Source organism: Argiope bruennichi, chromosome 8 (assembly GCF_947563725.1).
Source record: "Argiope bruennichi chromosome 8, qqArgBrue1.1, whole genome shotgun sequence".
In the NCBI taxonomy this organism is placed as follows: domain Eukaryota; kingdom Metazoa; phylum Arthropoda; class Arachnida; order Araneae; family Araneidae; genus Argiope; species Argiope bruennichi.
Window position 1 is genome coordinate 30,691,815 of NC_079158.1, and position 16,126 is coordinate 30,707,940.

General features: G+C 25.5%; 1 protein-coding gene across 1 annotated transcript in view; it reads right to left on the reverse strand.

Annotated features, from left to right (window-relative positions):
- Positions 1-313: 313 nt before the first annotated feature.
- The window catches only part of LOC129980942 (DNA-directed RNA polymerase I subunit RPA1-like), a 47,096-nt gene continuing 31,283 nt past the window's right edge, over positions 314-16,126 (reverse strand). Inside the window, exons 20-32 of the mRNA XM_056091449.1 lie at positions 15,065-15,226; positions 13,790-13,938; positions 12,946-13,210; positions 12,136-12,360; positions 11,079-11,128; positions 10,806-10,973; positions 8,494-8,729; positions 7,967-8,103; positions 5,926-6,006; positions 4,493-4,660; positions 3,692-3,802; positions 1,362-1,554; positions 314-464 (exon numbers count right to left, since the gene is read on the reverse strand). Coding sequence (XP_055947424.1) covers positions 358-464; positions 1,362-1,554; positions 3,692-3,802; positions 4,493-4,660; positions 5,926-6,006; positions 7,967-8,103; positions 8,494-8,729; positions 10,806-10,973; positions 11,079-11,128; positions 12,136-12,360; positions 12,946-13,210; positions 13,790-13,938; positions 15,065-15,226 — 2,052 coding nt within the window. The 3' untranslated portion in view covers positions 314-357. The remainder of the gene's footprint in view (positions 465-1,361; positions 1,555-3,691; positions 3,803-4,492; positions 4,661-5,925; positions 6,007-7,966; positions 8,104-8,493; positions 8,730-10,805; positions 10,974-11,078; positions 11,129-12,135; positions 12,361-12,945; positions 13,211-13,789; positions 13,939-15,064; positions 15,227-16,126) is intronic.

A 16,126-nucleotide genomic window follows, 5' to 3' on the forward strand; every position in this document is an offset into this window, starting at 1 on the left:
GAGGGCCTCTATTGAAATGGTCTTTAAAATTGTTTAAAATAATGATAATTAAAGGTGATTTTATTAAAACTCAATAAGTTTTAGCTGCAGAGAAATGTTTATTTATTATTATTTTTTGAATGATGGCATGCCCAGAATATTTTACTAAAATCGATAGAACTTGGAAACTATATAAAACTTCAGACATGTTTTTACAGAAATATGCTTATTGACACAGATAAAATATACATGCCATTATATCATTAAGAATTTGCTCCTGATTCCCAATTATTGTGAGCACCCTGCAGACGAATTAAAATCATAATGCGATCAATTTTAATTAGAAAATTTTATTTACATATAATTTGTATTTACAAATCATGAAGGTCCACTGACACATAATAAATCAAAGCAACCAGTCCCTGCAGGAGGCAATTGTCCTACTATTATATTAGCAGAAGGTGACGTCAGACGATCCCTTACACCTAAAAATTAGGTTAAAAAAATAGATAAAGTTTGAATCAACAGAAATAATTTTTCATATATATAATCAGCAAACTTTTATAATTTCAGAGGAATTCTACAATTGAAGCACTAATTCCATTCAAATAAAATATTTCCTCATGAAGTTACCATCAAGTGAATTTCAGTAATATGTATGAAAATTATGATTCTGGGTGGAGAAATAAGCTAAACATTTTGTATTAAGTTTTTGTTTGTAAATTTTTAATTATTTAATAATTATTAATTATGGAAAATTAAGGGAAATATTAATAATTATGGAAAATTAAACTATTCACAATAGGCATATGCTAGCATAGAATAAAATGCTTGTTAAGAGTTCTGGCATACATATTTAAATGCAATGAACCTAACTACTAGCAGGATAGTGTTCTAGGACTACATCTCCTCAAAGAGGGAAGACAAAAACTGTTAAAATTGGAAGAAAGAATAAGATGGAGCCTCATTATCACCTGTTATTATGGTGGAATCTAAATCTAATTATAGCTCTGATGCATACAAATATTTAAAAAAAAAAAAAAAATACAAGAGAAGTTATTTTTTTTATTTTTAGAAACATAATGAAGTAACATTATTGGAATTGGAACAAAATATTTAGCAAATAAATATCTTCATTAACTGCTGATCTAAGATACGAGGGATCATAAGAAAACAAGGTGTTTAAGAAACCAAAAGTGAAATTTTTTTCTTTCATATCGTCCAATACATATGATTCCACCACTGTTTTACATGTATTAACAGTAGTTATCAAAGTTAAAATTATCTTTCAATTTAAAAAAACATTGCTTTTTTTTCTTTCTAATATTTTTTAATACTTAAAAAAAGTCAATTTAAATAATTAAAGTAAAATAATGCCTTACCCATAACCATTGCCTCTGCCAGGAAATTCTTTGATGTTTCAAAAGTTATTTGTTGAAGAGGCGATGCATTTCCTTCCATACCAATCCTATTGCAAGGCCGGTATTGACCACTGCATGTCATATAGTCAGATATTAATGATAAATGGCGAGGATCTACTTGAATGCCATAAGCAGCAAATACATTGACAATTTCCTAAGAATGGTAAATATAAATTGGTTTAAGTTGTACTCTTCAAAGAACAATGGATTCTTTTCTCTTAAAAATAATTATCTTATCTAAATTTCACACATAGATGTTACAGAGAAATACAGTTGATCTTCAAGCAAGTTGAATAAGCAAGCAAGTTGATCTTCCTATCAGTAGAATCAACCATAATTAAACTGATTTATAAAATTACTGATTTTCTTACAGCTCTTAATTATTCCATGCTGAATGAATACAACATTATGTACATCTTTAGCATTGAAGATATTTTTTAGACCTTTTGAAAAATAATAACTTGAATCAAGATGTGTAGACAATTTTTATCTTAAAAATTAAGCACTTCATAAGTACTTTTGAAGCCCCTTTAGAATAATATTTTTTAATTATAGAATTATGCATTAGATGAAATAAATTAAGATAGGTATTAGTTAATTAAGAGCCCAATTTTATACAAATATAAACATTAAATACTGCCAGGAATTACTGAATATTTTTCACTAACATTAAAATTAAACTATTTAAAATACTTTTTGTGAAGTTTTGTTTGAAAACTCTTATTAAAACATTTTTATTGTATACTTACAATTATTTTATTACAATACAGTTTATAATAATAAGAAAAAACATTATAACATAATTTCATTAACATTTAAATTCCTTTGCAAAAAAGAGAAGGTTATACACATAAATAAACAAATCTTAGATGTAAAATGCATGTCAATTTTATTACATTTGTGAAAATAAAAGATTGTTTCTACTTGTTGAGTTTCCCAAATACTTTTAATTCATTCAATTTTGTTCACTAATAACTTTTACCAACTCATTAAAATTTGCTAGAAGTGAAAATTTACTGGCATGCTGAACATGTACATTACATTATATTCCATTCCAGCAATTTCCTTTTTCAGTAAAGAGATTAAGAAATCAGAGTATAACTTTTTTTTAATATTATTAACAACTATTTCGTTTCCCCTTTTTTTCACCCAAAATAATTGATATTTTGAAGGAGCTGACATTGCTAACATTCTCAATTCTTTAATAATGTTTACTGAGTGGAACCGTTTTCACACTTCAATATTTTAGATAGAACTTTAACCTTTTTCAATAAATGCTTGTTCAAGAGAAAAATTTTCAAAAATCTAAATGTTTTTTTTATTTATGATTTTCAGATTATTAAAACAAGCAATTGATAATTATACTTGAAAATCATAATTTTATCGTATAGTGCTTTTAAGGAATGTAAATTTTTGCTTAGCCAAATGAATCTAAAATTTATTACAATGCTACAATTTTTGAAACAGGATTACTAACCAAATTTCATTTATCTAAGTTATTACATTTTTTTTTGTTATTGTTATATATATGCAGGCAAACACATAAACCAACAGGAGATCAACTCACTAATGAATTTGGTTTGCAATTACAATAAGGATCTATGTTTTAGATGTTAAAACTGCCAAATTTTACTCATGTAGCACTTTATTCTATTCACTTACACTCAGACAAACAAACAAACAAACAAAAAAAAGCCTTTATGGAAACGGATTTTGTTCGAAAGTCAATTGAAATCTGCAAATTTGGTATTAAGAAATTTCAGTTCTGAGCATTTTTCAGTTGTTGTTAATTCTAAAAATGTGATATTTGGAGTTTTGAATAAACAGGGCAAAATCTAGAATTTTTTAGCGATTACAGTTCTTTCTCTTTAATAGTAGAAAATCTCTTTAATACAGAAATGTAAAAAAAATTATTATTTTATTGTTTTAATTTTTAAAATTTTATTATTTAAAAAAAGATAAAAAAATGTTTGTATTAATTTAGTTTTGGTATCATTTGACAAGAATAACAAATAACCTACAAGCAACTTTTGAGCATTATGAACATTTCACTTTATTTTTATTTTTGGAAGCCTTGAATCATTCATGATATTCAATTTTAAGTGTCCACAACGAATCAAATACAGATTTTTCAGCATATTTTTAAGAAGTTCTAAGCTTCTCCATAAAAATAAATCGAAATAAAAATGCTTAAATAATTAACTAATGGAAAATTACTAAATGCCGTCAAAATAATTTTTCTTTAATATTAAAATACACCAAAACTTTATAATAAAATACAAAAAAATTACCCTTCTTATGGCTTGAGCAGCAGCTTCTATACCATATATTTTGGCAATTTCATGGATATTATTGCTGTATACTTTATTAATGTCTAAGATATCAACATATTTAAAAATTTCCTGCAAAGAAAGAATACATTATAAAATATTATAATAAGCATTAACCAATATTGCACAAATGTGAAAGAAAGTAATATGGAAACAAAGAAGCAAATTATTCATTTAATCCAATCAAAGAAAATTTTAAATGCATAAACAAAGCAATATTCATCATTGTAAATTAATATTTCTTTTTTTAAAAACTAATTTTATCAGCAAGAATAATTTTTACATATAAAAACTTAGGCTTAGAAACAGTATAAAAATTATCTCGAAATAAACCTACACCTGCTTAAAATATTAGTAAATATGGCTGAAACTATTTAATATTGTTCATAAATTGATTAGGTGAGAACAATCAAAAGCAAAAACAATATTTTCCCAATTCAATATAAATAGAAGTTGAAGCTTTCAAACTTTACTTTAATTACTTGCAATTTTCATGCATTTTTTTAGCATATAACTGTATATGTATATATCAGTTCCTTTACTATATCTTTGACTTTTACTTCAATATATAACACATATTAACTATTACTTAATATATTATATTATTAGTTATATATGTTTATTATTATTAAATACATAATATTATTAAGTATCTAATAATACTGAAATTAAATCATAACATATGAAGAATATAAATTTCTGAAAATTAACAAGTATAGTTAACGTAATTTATGACATTCATATTCTAAACAATATACTTACAAGAAAATTAACTCCATCAGTTTTCAACATAAGATTGCAGCCATCTTTTGCATTTGGATTTTCGACTAAAATGGCATCATTTATAGAAGGAACAGAATGTACTTTTGCTTTATTTATTTCTTCTTCAAGAAGAGATTTCATATCTATTTTATTGTTAGTAAGAGGTAGCTGAAAAGTAAAATACAAAGTTATGAAATAGTAATTTTTAATAAATTGTATTATTTATTAAAAAATTATTTAAGACAAACTTGAAATTTAACAAATTGTTATTTAATATCATTTTGATTATGATTTGATGAAATTTAAAACATTCTTTGCAAAATGGGGTTTCAAATCTTAGAAAAGCTTAAGTACATTTACGGTTAATAGGTAATATTTGCATTCGGCATCCCATGAAGTTAATTGTTCATATTTGTTTCCAAAAGTAATTAGGAAAGCAATAGAACCGAAAAATAATTTCAGGATTAACAAATTATATATATGGCGATTAGAACATGAAAGATTAGCAAATTTTGATGATTTTATGTTATAACATGTGTACAATTCAAAAAGAGAAGATTCATGTATCTATTAAAAATAATAATAAAATATATTACTACAACTACTATTTGTGTGAAAAGGAATTAATATAATCAAGAATAAATCAAACCTTGGTTTGTAATATAAAATTCATAAAAAAAAATTCTTAAGAGTTAGCAACAAAAGCAAATTCTTATATATTTTACAATTTAGATTTAATTAAAACTTGAATATAAATAAAAATCAAAGTATGCATTCATGATATCTACAAACAATTAAATAATATTACTAATTACATATAAATTTACAGAATATTAAATATAATTAAAAAAAAAATAATAAAGCTAATGAATTATCTAATATTAAAATTATTAAATTGTATTTAATTACAAAAAGTATCTTACCAAAATTATTTATAGCTATTAATCACAAGTAAAATTCTAATTTTTCAAAAACATTAATTAAACCTAGAAAATTAAACATTGTACATGTAAACATAATGTCAACTGCTCAATAATGTTAAAAATGAATTAAGTTTGTATTAAAATATATCGACACAAGTAACAGAATGATTTAGCATCATCTTTTAAACTGAAAAATTGTGAAGCAAAAAAAACACACCACGCTTTAAGCAGATGCAAGGTACTGTTGGTTAATACTTCGGTTACACAAATGATCTTATTTTATTCATATATATTTACATTATATCCTCTTAAAAAAAAAAAAAAAAAAAAAAGGCTATAAATTTATATGATATTCACAATATTTTTTTTTGTCTTATAAATGGTTATAAGAATAAAATAATGTTCATATAACAATTTTTAGCTAAATGCTGAAACTTTATTCTAAGAATTGGGAAATATTCATAATTCTGTCACACATATATACAAGAGCACTAAAATTTATGAACTTACTCGAAGAGAAATTTCACACCAGTACTGACGTTTGGTATCATAGTCATAAGTGGATACCCAAGGGTCAATTTTTTTTACATACTATTTAGAAAAGAAATGATAAGCATATTTGAAATAAAATATAGCTTTTAAAAATAATTAGAATAATATATAAATAATAATATATAAATTGCAATGATCACTTTTGGTAGAACTGAAGAAATCAACCACCCAACATTGTAAAAATTTTAATCTACTATTTTTTGATAATTTTTTTGAAACATGTTAATTAAATAGATATACTAAAAAAAAAAAGGCATTTACTTTACACAGAAACCTAAAATATTTAGAACAAAAACCAATTAATCACAATAATTCTTTAGAAACAAATAATAAACACAAATGAAAAAAGATTTAAAAAAAATATAAATAAACACAAATGAAAAGTAGAACCTTTATGTACAGAACACAATTATCTATTTTTCTCTTTTGAATAGAATAAATACATAACTGTTTTTTCCTTTCTAAAGTTCAAATTCTGGATAAAGAAACTTTTTAACAAGGGGTTAATTATGAAGACATATGTAATTCTTCAATATCAATGAGATATTTCTCTCCAGAAAAACAATATTCCATAATTTCTTCTTAAAATTTGAATTACATTTTTTTTTATATTTTTATATATTAATGCAGTTGCTTATTTTAGAAAAATTTTAGCTTGTACTAAGAATAAAGGAATAAGTACTATCAAAGTCAAAGTTATAGAACTCAGCATAAACATACTTTGGAGAATGGGAAATTACACCTTTAAGAGTTAAAAAAAAAAAAAAAAAAAAAAAAAAAAACTGAGCAAAATTATTTTCTAACAACTTGTATACATCAATATAAAATGTACATATAATAAAATATGCATTACATGATCAAAATCAAAAGTTGCCCAAGTCAGTGAAACAATATGGAATATCCAAACCAGACAGCATCTCATCTAAATGATATTTGAACATTTACTAAATTTTGTCAGTTGGTTATAATACAAGGTTATAGAGGGGGAAAAAAAAAGTTTCCTTATAATCAGCTTAAGGAAGGAGTGAAAAAAACAAAAAAAAAAACAAGGGTCATATCCACATAAAAACTTACTTACTACTCAATGAGGGGCATTTGTGTTAATAATAAATATGAGTGAATGGGAGGTTGGCACTGTTTAGACCAAGACAATTTAACCTAGAGTGATCAAATTTGCTTTTTTACATATATATACTTGAAGTCTGAAAACGTACAGCTTTGAATGATTTTCTTGAAAATGTCAGCAACAATTAAACCCAACAAATCAAATAGTTGCCAAAGGCTAAATGTAATAACACCCATTTTATAATTTAGATGGAAGAATCTCAAAAAAATATAATTGATATGAATAAAGCTGTTTCTAAATTTGATATCAGCACATTAAATATATTTAAAATTAGTTCAAAGTGAAAACTTTTTTTAAATTTCATTTGTCATTACATTTAAAATAATAGTGGTTTAATACTGGCACTTGCAAAGATTAAAGTCTAAAGCCACAAAAATAAAACAAAATTATTCAACATTAAAAAAGAATTGAGCAATAAGAGAAGAAATAATATATATAACAGATATCAAGAAAAGAAACCATTAACTCAGAATTTGCATGTTGTTAAATTAATTTGTTGATAATAAAATATTAATAATCAAGTATAATTGTAGCTTAAAAGTAATTATTAAATCTGAAAAGAAATTAGGAAAAAAGGAAAAACCTTTCAAATTTTCAAGAGTAGAGAAGCAGGAAGATGGATTAAATGGAAATATGTTTGAAGAAGCTTGTGGCTCTTTTTTCTTTTAATCATTAATCTTGTTACAGTAATCAAGAATTTAACTGTTTGTGAATCATTTAGCACTTAAATAAAATAACAATTAAGGTTGAAACATTTTTGCACTTTTATATAAGAAATAAATTTTCTATTTATATTCACTGTATTTTCTTAAACTTAAGAGAGTTAAATTAGTTTTTTTTAATAATAATAATAATAATAAATCAGGCACTCACATTTATTCTAATACCTTTATCCACGGAGGATTTTGCTTCGATTTCTTTGGGCATGAAAAAGTCATTTGAAATACTTTCTTCATTGTCACTTTTTAATTCTTCTTTAATTTTAACTTCTTCACCATCACTCTCTTCACCTAAACAAAATGTTATCATATAAAATAATAAATTGTGCTTGAAAAATGAGTAGTTTTGCAAGATCTAATACCAACTATAAATCAATTTTTCAATTGAACTTTTACTCATAGTAAAAAAAAAAAAAAAAAAAAAATCTAAGGATTTATTATATTCAAGAAATTATTGGGTAAAAATCATAGTTACAAATTTTTTCACAAATTATATCAATGGACCACTAAATCTTAAAAATAAATGTTAACAATAAGTTTCAGTTAAGTGATATCTAGGATTCCATCAACAGAAAAATACTCAGACAAAATATGAGAAATTTTTTAACAATGTATAATATACAAATAGGAGGGTTTATAATTTACTTAAATTATTTTTAAAACTAGACCAAACCCACATACTAGATTCAGGTAAAATTTCTTCTTCTTCAGGATCTTCATATTCTTGCTCCTGATCATGACGCGTTTTGGATTTGGCAGAAGTTGTATCTCCTTCCCCTTCACTCTCTTCTGAAGACTCCCCATCATCTGCTTTCACTGGCTCTTCAGCAACTGGAGGTGGAGAATCTTCATCTCCATTATTATTATTATCAGTCTTAAAAATAGCATTTTGACTCTCTTTCATCACAGAAATTGTTCTGAAATGAAAACCAACCATCAGGAACAAGAGAGGGAGGATAAAAAAAGAAGTAATTCTACATGATTACTATAAACATTAAAATTCACACACAAGTACTTGTGTATTAATCATAATCTTGCTTCATTCTATATTATTGGCATTATCTATTGCAATGAGAAAAATCAAAGTCTAAAGACAATTTAATGGCGATCCTTACAGGTATGAGATATTCCACTACATTTTTGGGGTGAAGAAAAGAATTTTATTTCATTTGGTACTTATATAACCAGCTGCAATTCTTATTTCATTCTGCATTTCAGCTGAGCTCGATGCTCACATCTATGATAAAATTATATCTCTTGTCCAGTTTCTCCAATCTTTGTTCTAAGCTAACAGAAAGAATGTGCCATTTATGCTGATCATATTGTGGATTTCATTTTATGAAATGACTATGTTTAAAAATGCAAACTTTGCAATCTCAAGTACATACTATAGTTCACAATGATACTGATTTTTTTTAAAGAGGAAAAAAGCAGAAATTTGGAAATTATATAAATTTCAGATTTTATTAGGAGAGTGGACAATGTGACAGAGATTTCAGCATTCACTGTTATGAAGATAAAATATAAGGTGAAATTGCTTATCGACAGTGTGACAAGTATCTCATTTACTCCTGGAAAACAGTAAAAGAACCTTTTGAAACTGTAATATTCATGATTTTGATAACTGCGTTAGAAGATAAACTATTCAGAACCTCTACATAAAAAAGAAATGTGTTCCTTCTATCAGGAAATTGTTCCTAGAGCTGAAGGAAAAATTAATTATGTATTGAAAAGAGAGTCATTGATATGAATTACATTTCAATGAATTTTTGATGAAAGAAATGTGTAAGCTTAAGAAAGATTTTGATCAAAAGGCAAGATATTGTGTTTTGGATTTGTAAATATTTGAGAATAATAAAAAAATTCAAAGGGAAGCAGTGTTGTTTGGTTTACAAGGGCAAAACTATTTTGTTAATATCCAGTTGATGATGATTTTAATGGATAGACCACTTCCATAGCCATTGCCCTGCTATATTTAAAAAGTAGAAAAAATATTGCTGAAGCTTTTCTTAAGCCTGAGATTTTCAAATTTAAATAAGAAGGAATTTTTAAGTTTATATGCAATGAAATAAAATTTTATTCAACTATTGTAAAAACTTTCTGCATCTACACCGGCCAAATGAGTTCCTCATCCAATAAAGTGCATTTAAATTGTCAAATTTTACAATCTATTTTATATCCATTTCCATTCTTTCTTTGACCTGTCTACTTTATGCAACCCTGTTCAGGATTTTTCTCATGGAGGTAAGTTAGTACAATGCTATTTTTAATGATTAATCAGTAGCACATAGTTATTAAACAAATATCCATAAATATATATATTATATCAAATTAAAATTAAATATTTAGGCAATCTATGACAAGTAACATCAAACATTTTAAAGATAAAACTATTTAGAAATGTCAAAGTTAATTTAAATAAAAAAAAAAATAGTTTAACTTCATTGCATGTAATACATAACAATACAATGTGGAATTTCTCTCTCTCCCTCCCTCTCTCTTTTTAAATAAATTATATCATATTCGAAATGACACTTGCCAAAAATTAGAAAAAACAAAATTTTAAAGCATTTTTTGCAACAAATACATATTATTAAACACTTCTAAACTTTCAATTAGGTCTAATTAAATGATAACTTTTGCTTTAGGAATGCACCAATTTTCATTCAATTCAAAATCTGCAGTATATTTTAGATGTTCATAGATTTCAAGAAATGCTTCACTATAATGTCTATAAATGACTTACTTTAATTTAAAAATACAATAATTAGGTGTTCATGTATTGAATATAATTTAAGTGATAAAGAATATATTCATTGTAAATTAGAATGAATGAAAATTGCATTCCTTTTTACAATGGAGACAGAAAACTTTTCAACAGAAATTCATCAAAATATAATCAAATTATTTAAATTAAGGACATATAATTTTGAAAATTAATATTTAAATCATTTGAAAAATAAGAGAAGAAAAATACAATGAAAAGTACTGACTTTGCTTTGTCAGATTGACGAAGTTTTCTCTTTAAAGCATCTATAAGTCTTTTTACAAAATTATGCTCAATATAATATAATATTTTCGATGGAGTAGTGTTCACATGTCCTTTATAAACTGAATGTTCCAAAAAATCCATTTTAATTATATAATTTCTGGTATTGCCCCTGAAAAAAAAAAATACTTTTTAAATACCAATGAAACTTAGTATTAACAATAGCATTTGCTTTCAAATAAATTTCAGCAAACAAAAGATTTAAATAATTACTTACATTTGTTCTGACACAGACAGGAACTCTTTTACTTTAACTGAATCAAGAAGCTGTAAAAATAAAATAATAGTAATTTTATGATACTTCCCCATGTTATTGGTTTATCACAGGACAATTTAAAATAGCAAATTTTATAAACTTATGATTAAATTAAAATAAATTATAACTATTTCAAACCTTCAATGCAATTAGTGAATCAAACATCTCACTAAAGAGGATTCAAATTGGTTTTTTACCAGAGCATAGACATCATACATTATGTGCCATGTTTCACGATTCAAGTGAAATAAAATTCCTCACTATTATATTTAATTTACCTGGTAGGTGAGAGAAAGTATAGGATAAATCAAAATGAATTTTCTGATTTCGAAGCTCCATTGTGCAATATGTACTTACTGTATTTGAGGCAATATATTCAAGTTTTTAATGCATTTATCACACATATTTACCATTCTACTTATTATTATTTTTTTTTAATTAGTCTGAAATGCAATATATCTTTGATGAAACTAGTAGCAGCTGGTATATGGGTTTTCAAATCAATGACTGCTTTTGGCCATGAAGGCATACACAGGTGATGTTTACACAAATTGAAATAAAAAAAGGACTTTGGTCTGAGAAGACAGATATGCAACAAAAGATTTGGTTAGAATGGAATTATAGAATTAATCTATGTTGAATAAATAAACAACATTAAAAAAAAGAGGAATACCACTACTAAGATTTCAATCAAAATTTAAATACACATATAAAGTTCTCTTGAAATATGTATCTCTCAAATAAGTGCAGTTCCTACTTTTTGCACAGTGAAATCAGTGCATTCATGTTGACTCATCGAGTACAATATAAAATAATAAAAAAAAAATATGGTAAGATTTTTTTTTTCTTTTTTTGAATAAAAGGGGGAAAAAATATATGGAGATATTATATACCAGTTGCATTTTGTCATATCTGAATTCCGAAAATGATATTCTATTTGAGAACTTTTTTAAACCACAACTAAGTTAATTAAACAATATATAAGAAATTTCTTTTAAAATACATTGAATGAGCTTACATCTTTCAGAGCCACAGGAGAGAGTTTCAATTTCAAATCATTGGCCTTTTTTTTAATTTCTGGTTGATCCAAAAACGGTAAATCCATTGTAGGTGTGGCAATGTTTGGACTAGCAGTCATAAGAATTTCACGAATGCGGGGAATACCCAGGGTCACGTTCATTTCACCCTTTCCAGCAAAGTGAAAAGTATTCAGGGTCATCTGAGTGGAAGGCTCTCCAATAGACTAGAAAGACATTTGATTTTATTCCACATGATTTAACAGTCACTGAAATAATGGGTTTTGATGATGCAAATGTATAGCTTATTTGATTAAAAATATATACGAGTAGTTATAAGATTTTTTTGATAATAAAAATATATAAATATTCATATTATTAATTGAAAGATTTTCAAATAAAATTTTCTTTGTGTATGTGTGTGAGGTGTATAGTGAAATAATAAATAGTTAAAAGCAACATTGAGCCAGTAAAAAAATAGAAGGATTAAAGTAATTTAAGCATAGAATTTGAAAATTTTATTTCTTTTCAGGATACTTCTCCATCTGGTAAATAAAATAATGAATAAAATAAAGAACATTCTTCAAAAATATAGAAATAAAATCTACTCAAAATGCTTCAAGTATATAGTTGTACTGAAAGTTTATACAGAAAACCAAACAATGATTTTGAGTCAAAGGCATACCTGATAAAATGTAACAGCATGTGATACAATTATATCTAATAAACATGGAACGACTTTCTTTCCATAATTTTTTTCATTGCAAGAATTAAAAATACAGATAACAGGAAATGATAAAACCATTCATTACCTGAGCAGCTAAAAGCCCCACAGTATCTCCTGGTTCAGCAAGTGACTTCATAGAATGGAAATAACATAAATCTTTAAAATTTTCCTTTGTAACAGTGTTTTGCTGTCTGCTTTCTACTTCATCATCTAAAAGTAGACCGTGAGGATTCTTAGACACATAATCAGATATTAAATTGTCCATGTTTTCGGATACAGATCCGAATGTTGTATCTGGGCGATATTTAGAATTTATTGCATCTGGACATCTCTGCTTTGATTTTTCATACCTGAAAAAAAAAAAATAATTTTTCTTTTGAAATCCTTTTAATAGAATATTTACAACTTTATTATTCACTTAATTAGTAATGAAAATGATATCTGTTGCTTCACATTAGGAAAAAAGAATTATAAGTAACTAATTCAAATAAGTGATGTTAAGGTTAGGATTGATAAAAAAATTCTTTAGGGGGAACAGGAAAATAAATTCAAAGATCTGTAATATTTTTTTCATGCTGAAATTTGTTTCTAACTTAGAATTTTTAAAGTTAATTTACATTATAGAATATTTTGCACATTAAGTATGAAAAAGAACATGTAATTATTAAAATTAAATTTTATGAAACAGGTTATGAATGAATTTGGTCAATTTGTTTTCATCCCTCAAATGCTATTTTTTTATATTAAGAAAATTATTTGTAGCTCAAAATTTGTAAAATTTAAATGGAAAATTTTCAAATTTTATAATAATCAATCTTATTTTTAACATTTTATCAATATGTCTGTTGCATTGCAATTAGTCAACAAATTAGTCTAAAAACTAAATGGTATAAATAAATAAATTTCTAATGTAAAAAATTTAAGCTTACGTTTTTCTATCCCCAACACTCAATTCATTCAACTCAGAAAATATTCTTTGAGTTCTTGCTTTATGGTCACCTGCTTTATAATTAACCGAATGGACAAGAGATGTACGATGAGAAGAGTTTTCAGGGTGCTTCTTTTTCCATCTTTTAATCTAAAAATAAATAAATGTACATTATGAAATTTTTTAAATAAATTTTTATTATTCTAATAATTAAAATTGTTTAGTAAATATTATTCATTCAAATGTTTATTGTTTTTTTAAGAAATACCATGCACCATTTATAGTTTATTGGTTAGGAGTAAACCAAACAAATATCTCCTTCCAAAATATTCTTCAAGCTTTGCTGCATCCTTCATATTTAAGATGTTTCTTATAAAAGACCATGAAAACTGCATGGTTAAAACTATTAATTGCGCAAAAATTCAGCCCTTAAAAAGATATAAGCGATAACAGAATATTGAACGTATTACTTTTTTTAAATTATGAGTATGGCAAGTACAAGAGCTTTGAAATTTTTGTTTGTTAGTTTCACAGAGAAATAATCAATTTTGCAGTTAACAATACAATAAATCACAGCAATATCAAAAAAGTGCCTACAAGAAACAAAGAATATCCATCAAGTATTTATGAATAAAAGCAGCAAAACAAAAACCTTTTCTGCATAAATTTTGAACAGGAGAGTTGGAAAACTTATTATGATTAATGGTATTTTAAAACTAAATTATGGCTGCTGTGGCGTCAGATCAAATAATTTTGAACAATCATTCAGATGACAAAAAGAATTCTAAGACTACATCCAACTCGCCAAACTTTCCAACAAACAAGGCAATGTTTCACTTTAATAAAGTTTAATATGCCTAGTTTAATTGTCCCCCTGTCTAAAGCAACATGATTAATATTTTGAGAAGACTTCATCCTTTTGAATTGTGGTAAGATGACAAGAGCAACATATGAGCTGGCACCTTTTCCTCCAAACTTCCATACTACACCAGAAGAAAGTTGTTTAACATACTCAAGGCTTGCATACATATCTTCAAGAGAATTCCATTTCACATATTAAACTATTTGATATTAATGCTGACAGTCTGACATTAAAGAAAATAGCTTGGAGGAAACATTTAGAATATTTGCTTTGCAAAACAAGAAACTAAGACTCTGTGGTAAAATAATGCAAACTATTTGCTTATAAATTTTTAAAAGTAGGAGATTATGATGCTGACATTTTTTTTCCAGTGAAATATAATAGTTAATCAATAATATATTAAAAAAAATAAACCTTCTTCTTTTCTTTATTGAGATCTACTTCAACCATTTGCTTCAAAGCTTGTACTTGCTTTTCAGACATGGCTGCTTTGTAGTTCATTCCAAGCAAATGCAGACGATTTTTTTTCAATAATTGCATTCTTAGGGGATCCATACCATCTTCGCCATATAGAAACTGAAATGAATAAATTAAATAAGTTTTAAAGGACTTTTTTTTTTTAAAAAAAAAATTAACAAAATTCAAGCAAAAATATTTATAAAAATTGAAACAGAAAAATTTGTAAGGAATTATTATTGAATATTTACTAGGAAGATGGTACATAACATATTAAACTGAAATTAAGTAGTACAATGGATATTTAAATACAGTTAACTTTCCTTGGTAGATTATTATAGTAGAATCCAAAAACTAATATATACAAATACTTTCCAACTCAGTTTTTAAAAAAAAGTTACATAAAAATGTTTAATGATCTTTTCTAAATTCAGAAGGAAGGAGAATATACAATCTTTTATGTTTAAATATTTTCAAAAAATATACCAAAAAAAGATTAGGGATCTTTTTTTTTTAATATTAAAATTATTATTCTATGCCTAATATTTTCATGTTACTGTAAATCAACATGTGGGGATAATCATAATGAATATACCAGCTTTGGAGATCTCTTCAAAGAAAACAAAACAAAATATAGCCCTGTTGTCATTGGGAATAAAAAAAAAAAAAAAAAACTATTTAAATTTTAAATCCAATGCTCATTATAAACCTCATCCAAAGATACGAACGATATAAAGGTAATAAGATAGTTCATCTCATGCTTTTTCAGCATTTTTGAAGGGATGCTTTGAAAGCCTGCAGATACGCATGTCTTAAATTTGTGATAACTGCTCTAATTTGAATCTATTTCCATATAACTGCAAAAAAATTTCACTACCCACTATTTTTAACCTTTTAAACTGAATGACACATCTAACTTTTAAGAGTTTTCATCTTCATTACAAAATCATGTTCCCAAAAAAAATTCACAGGACCCTCTAATACTTCACACTATAAAATATAAGCATACATTTGTCATAT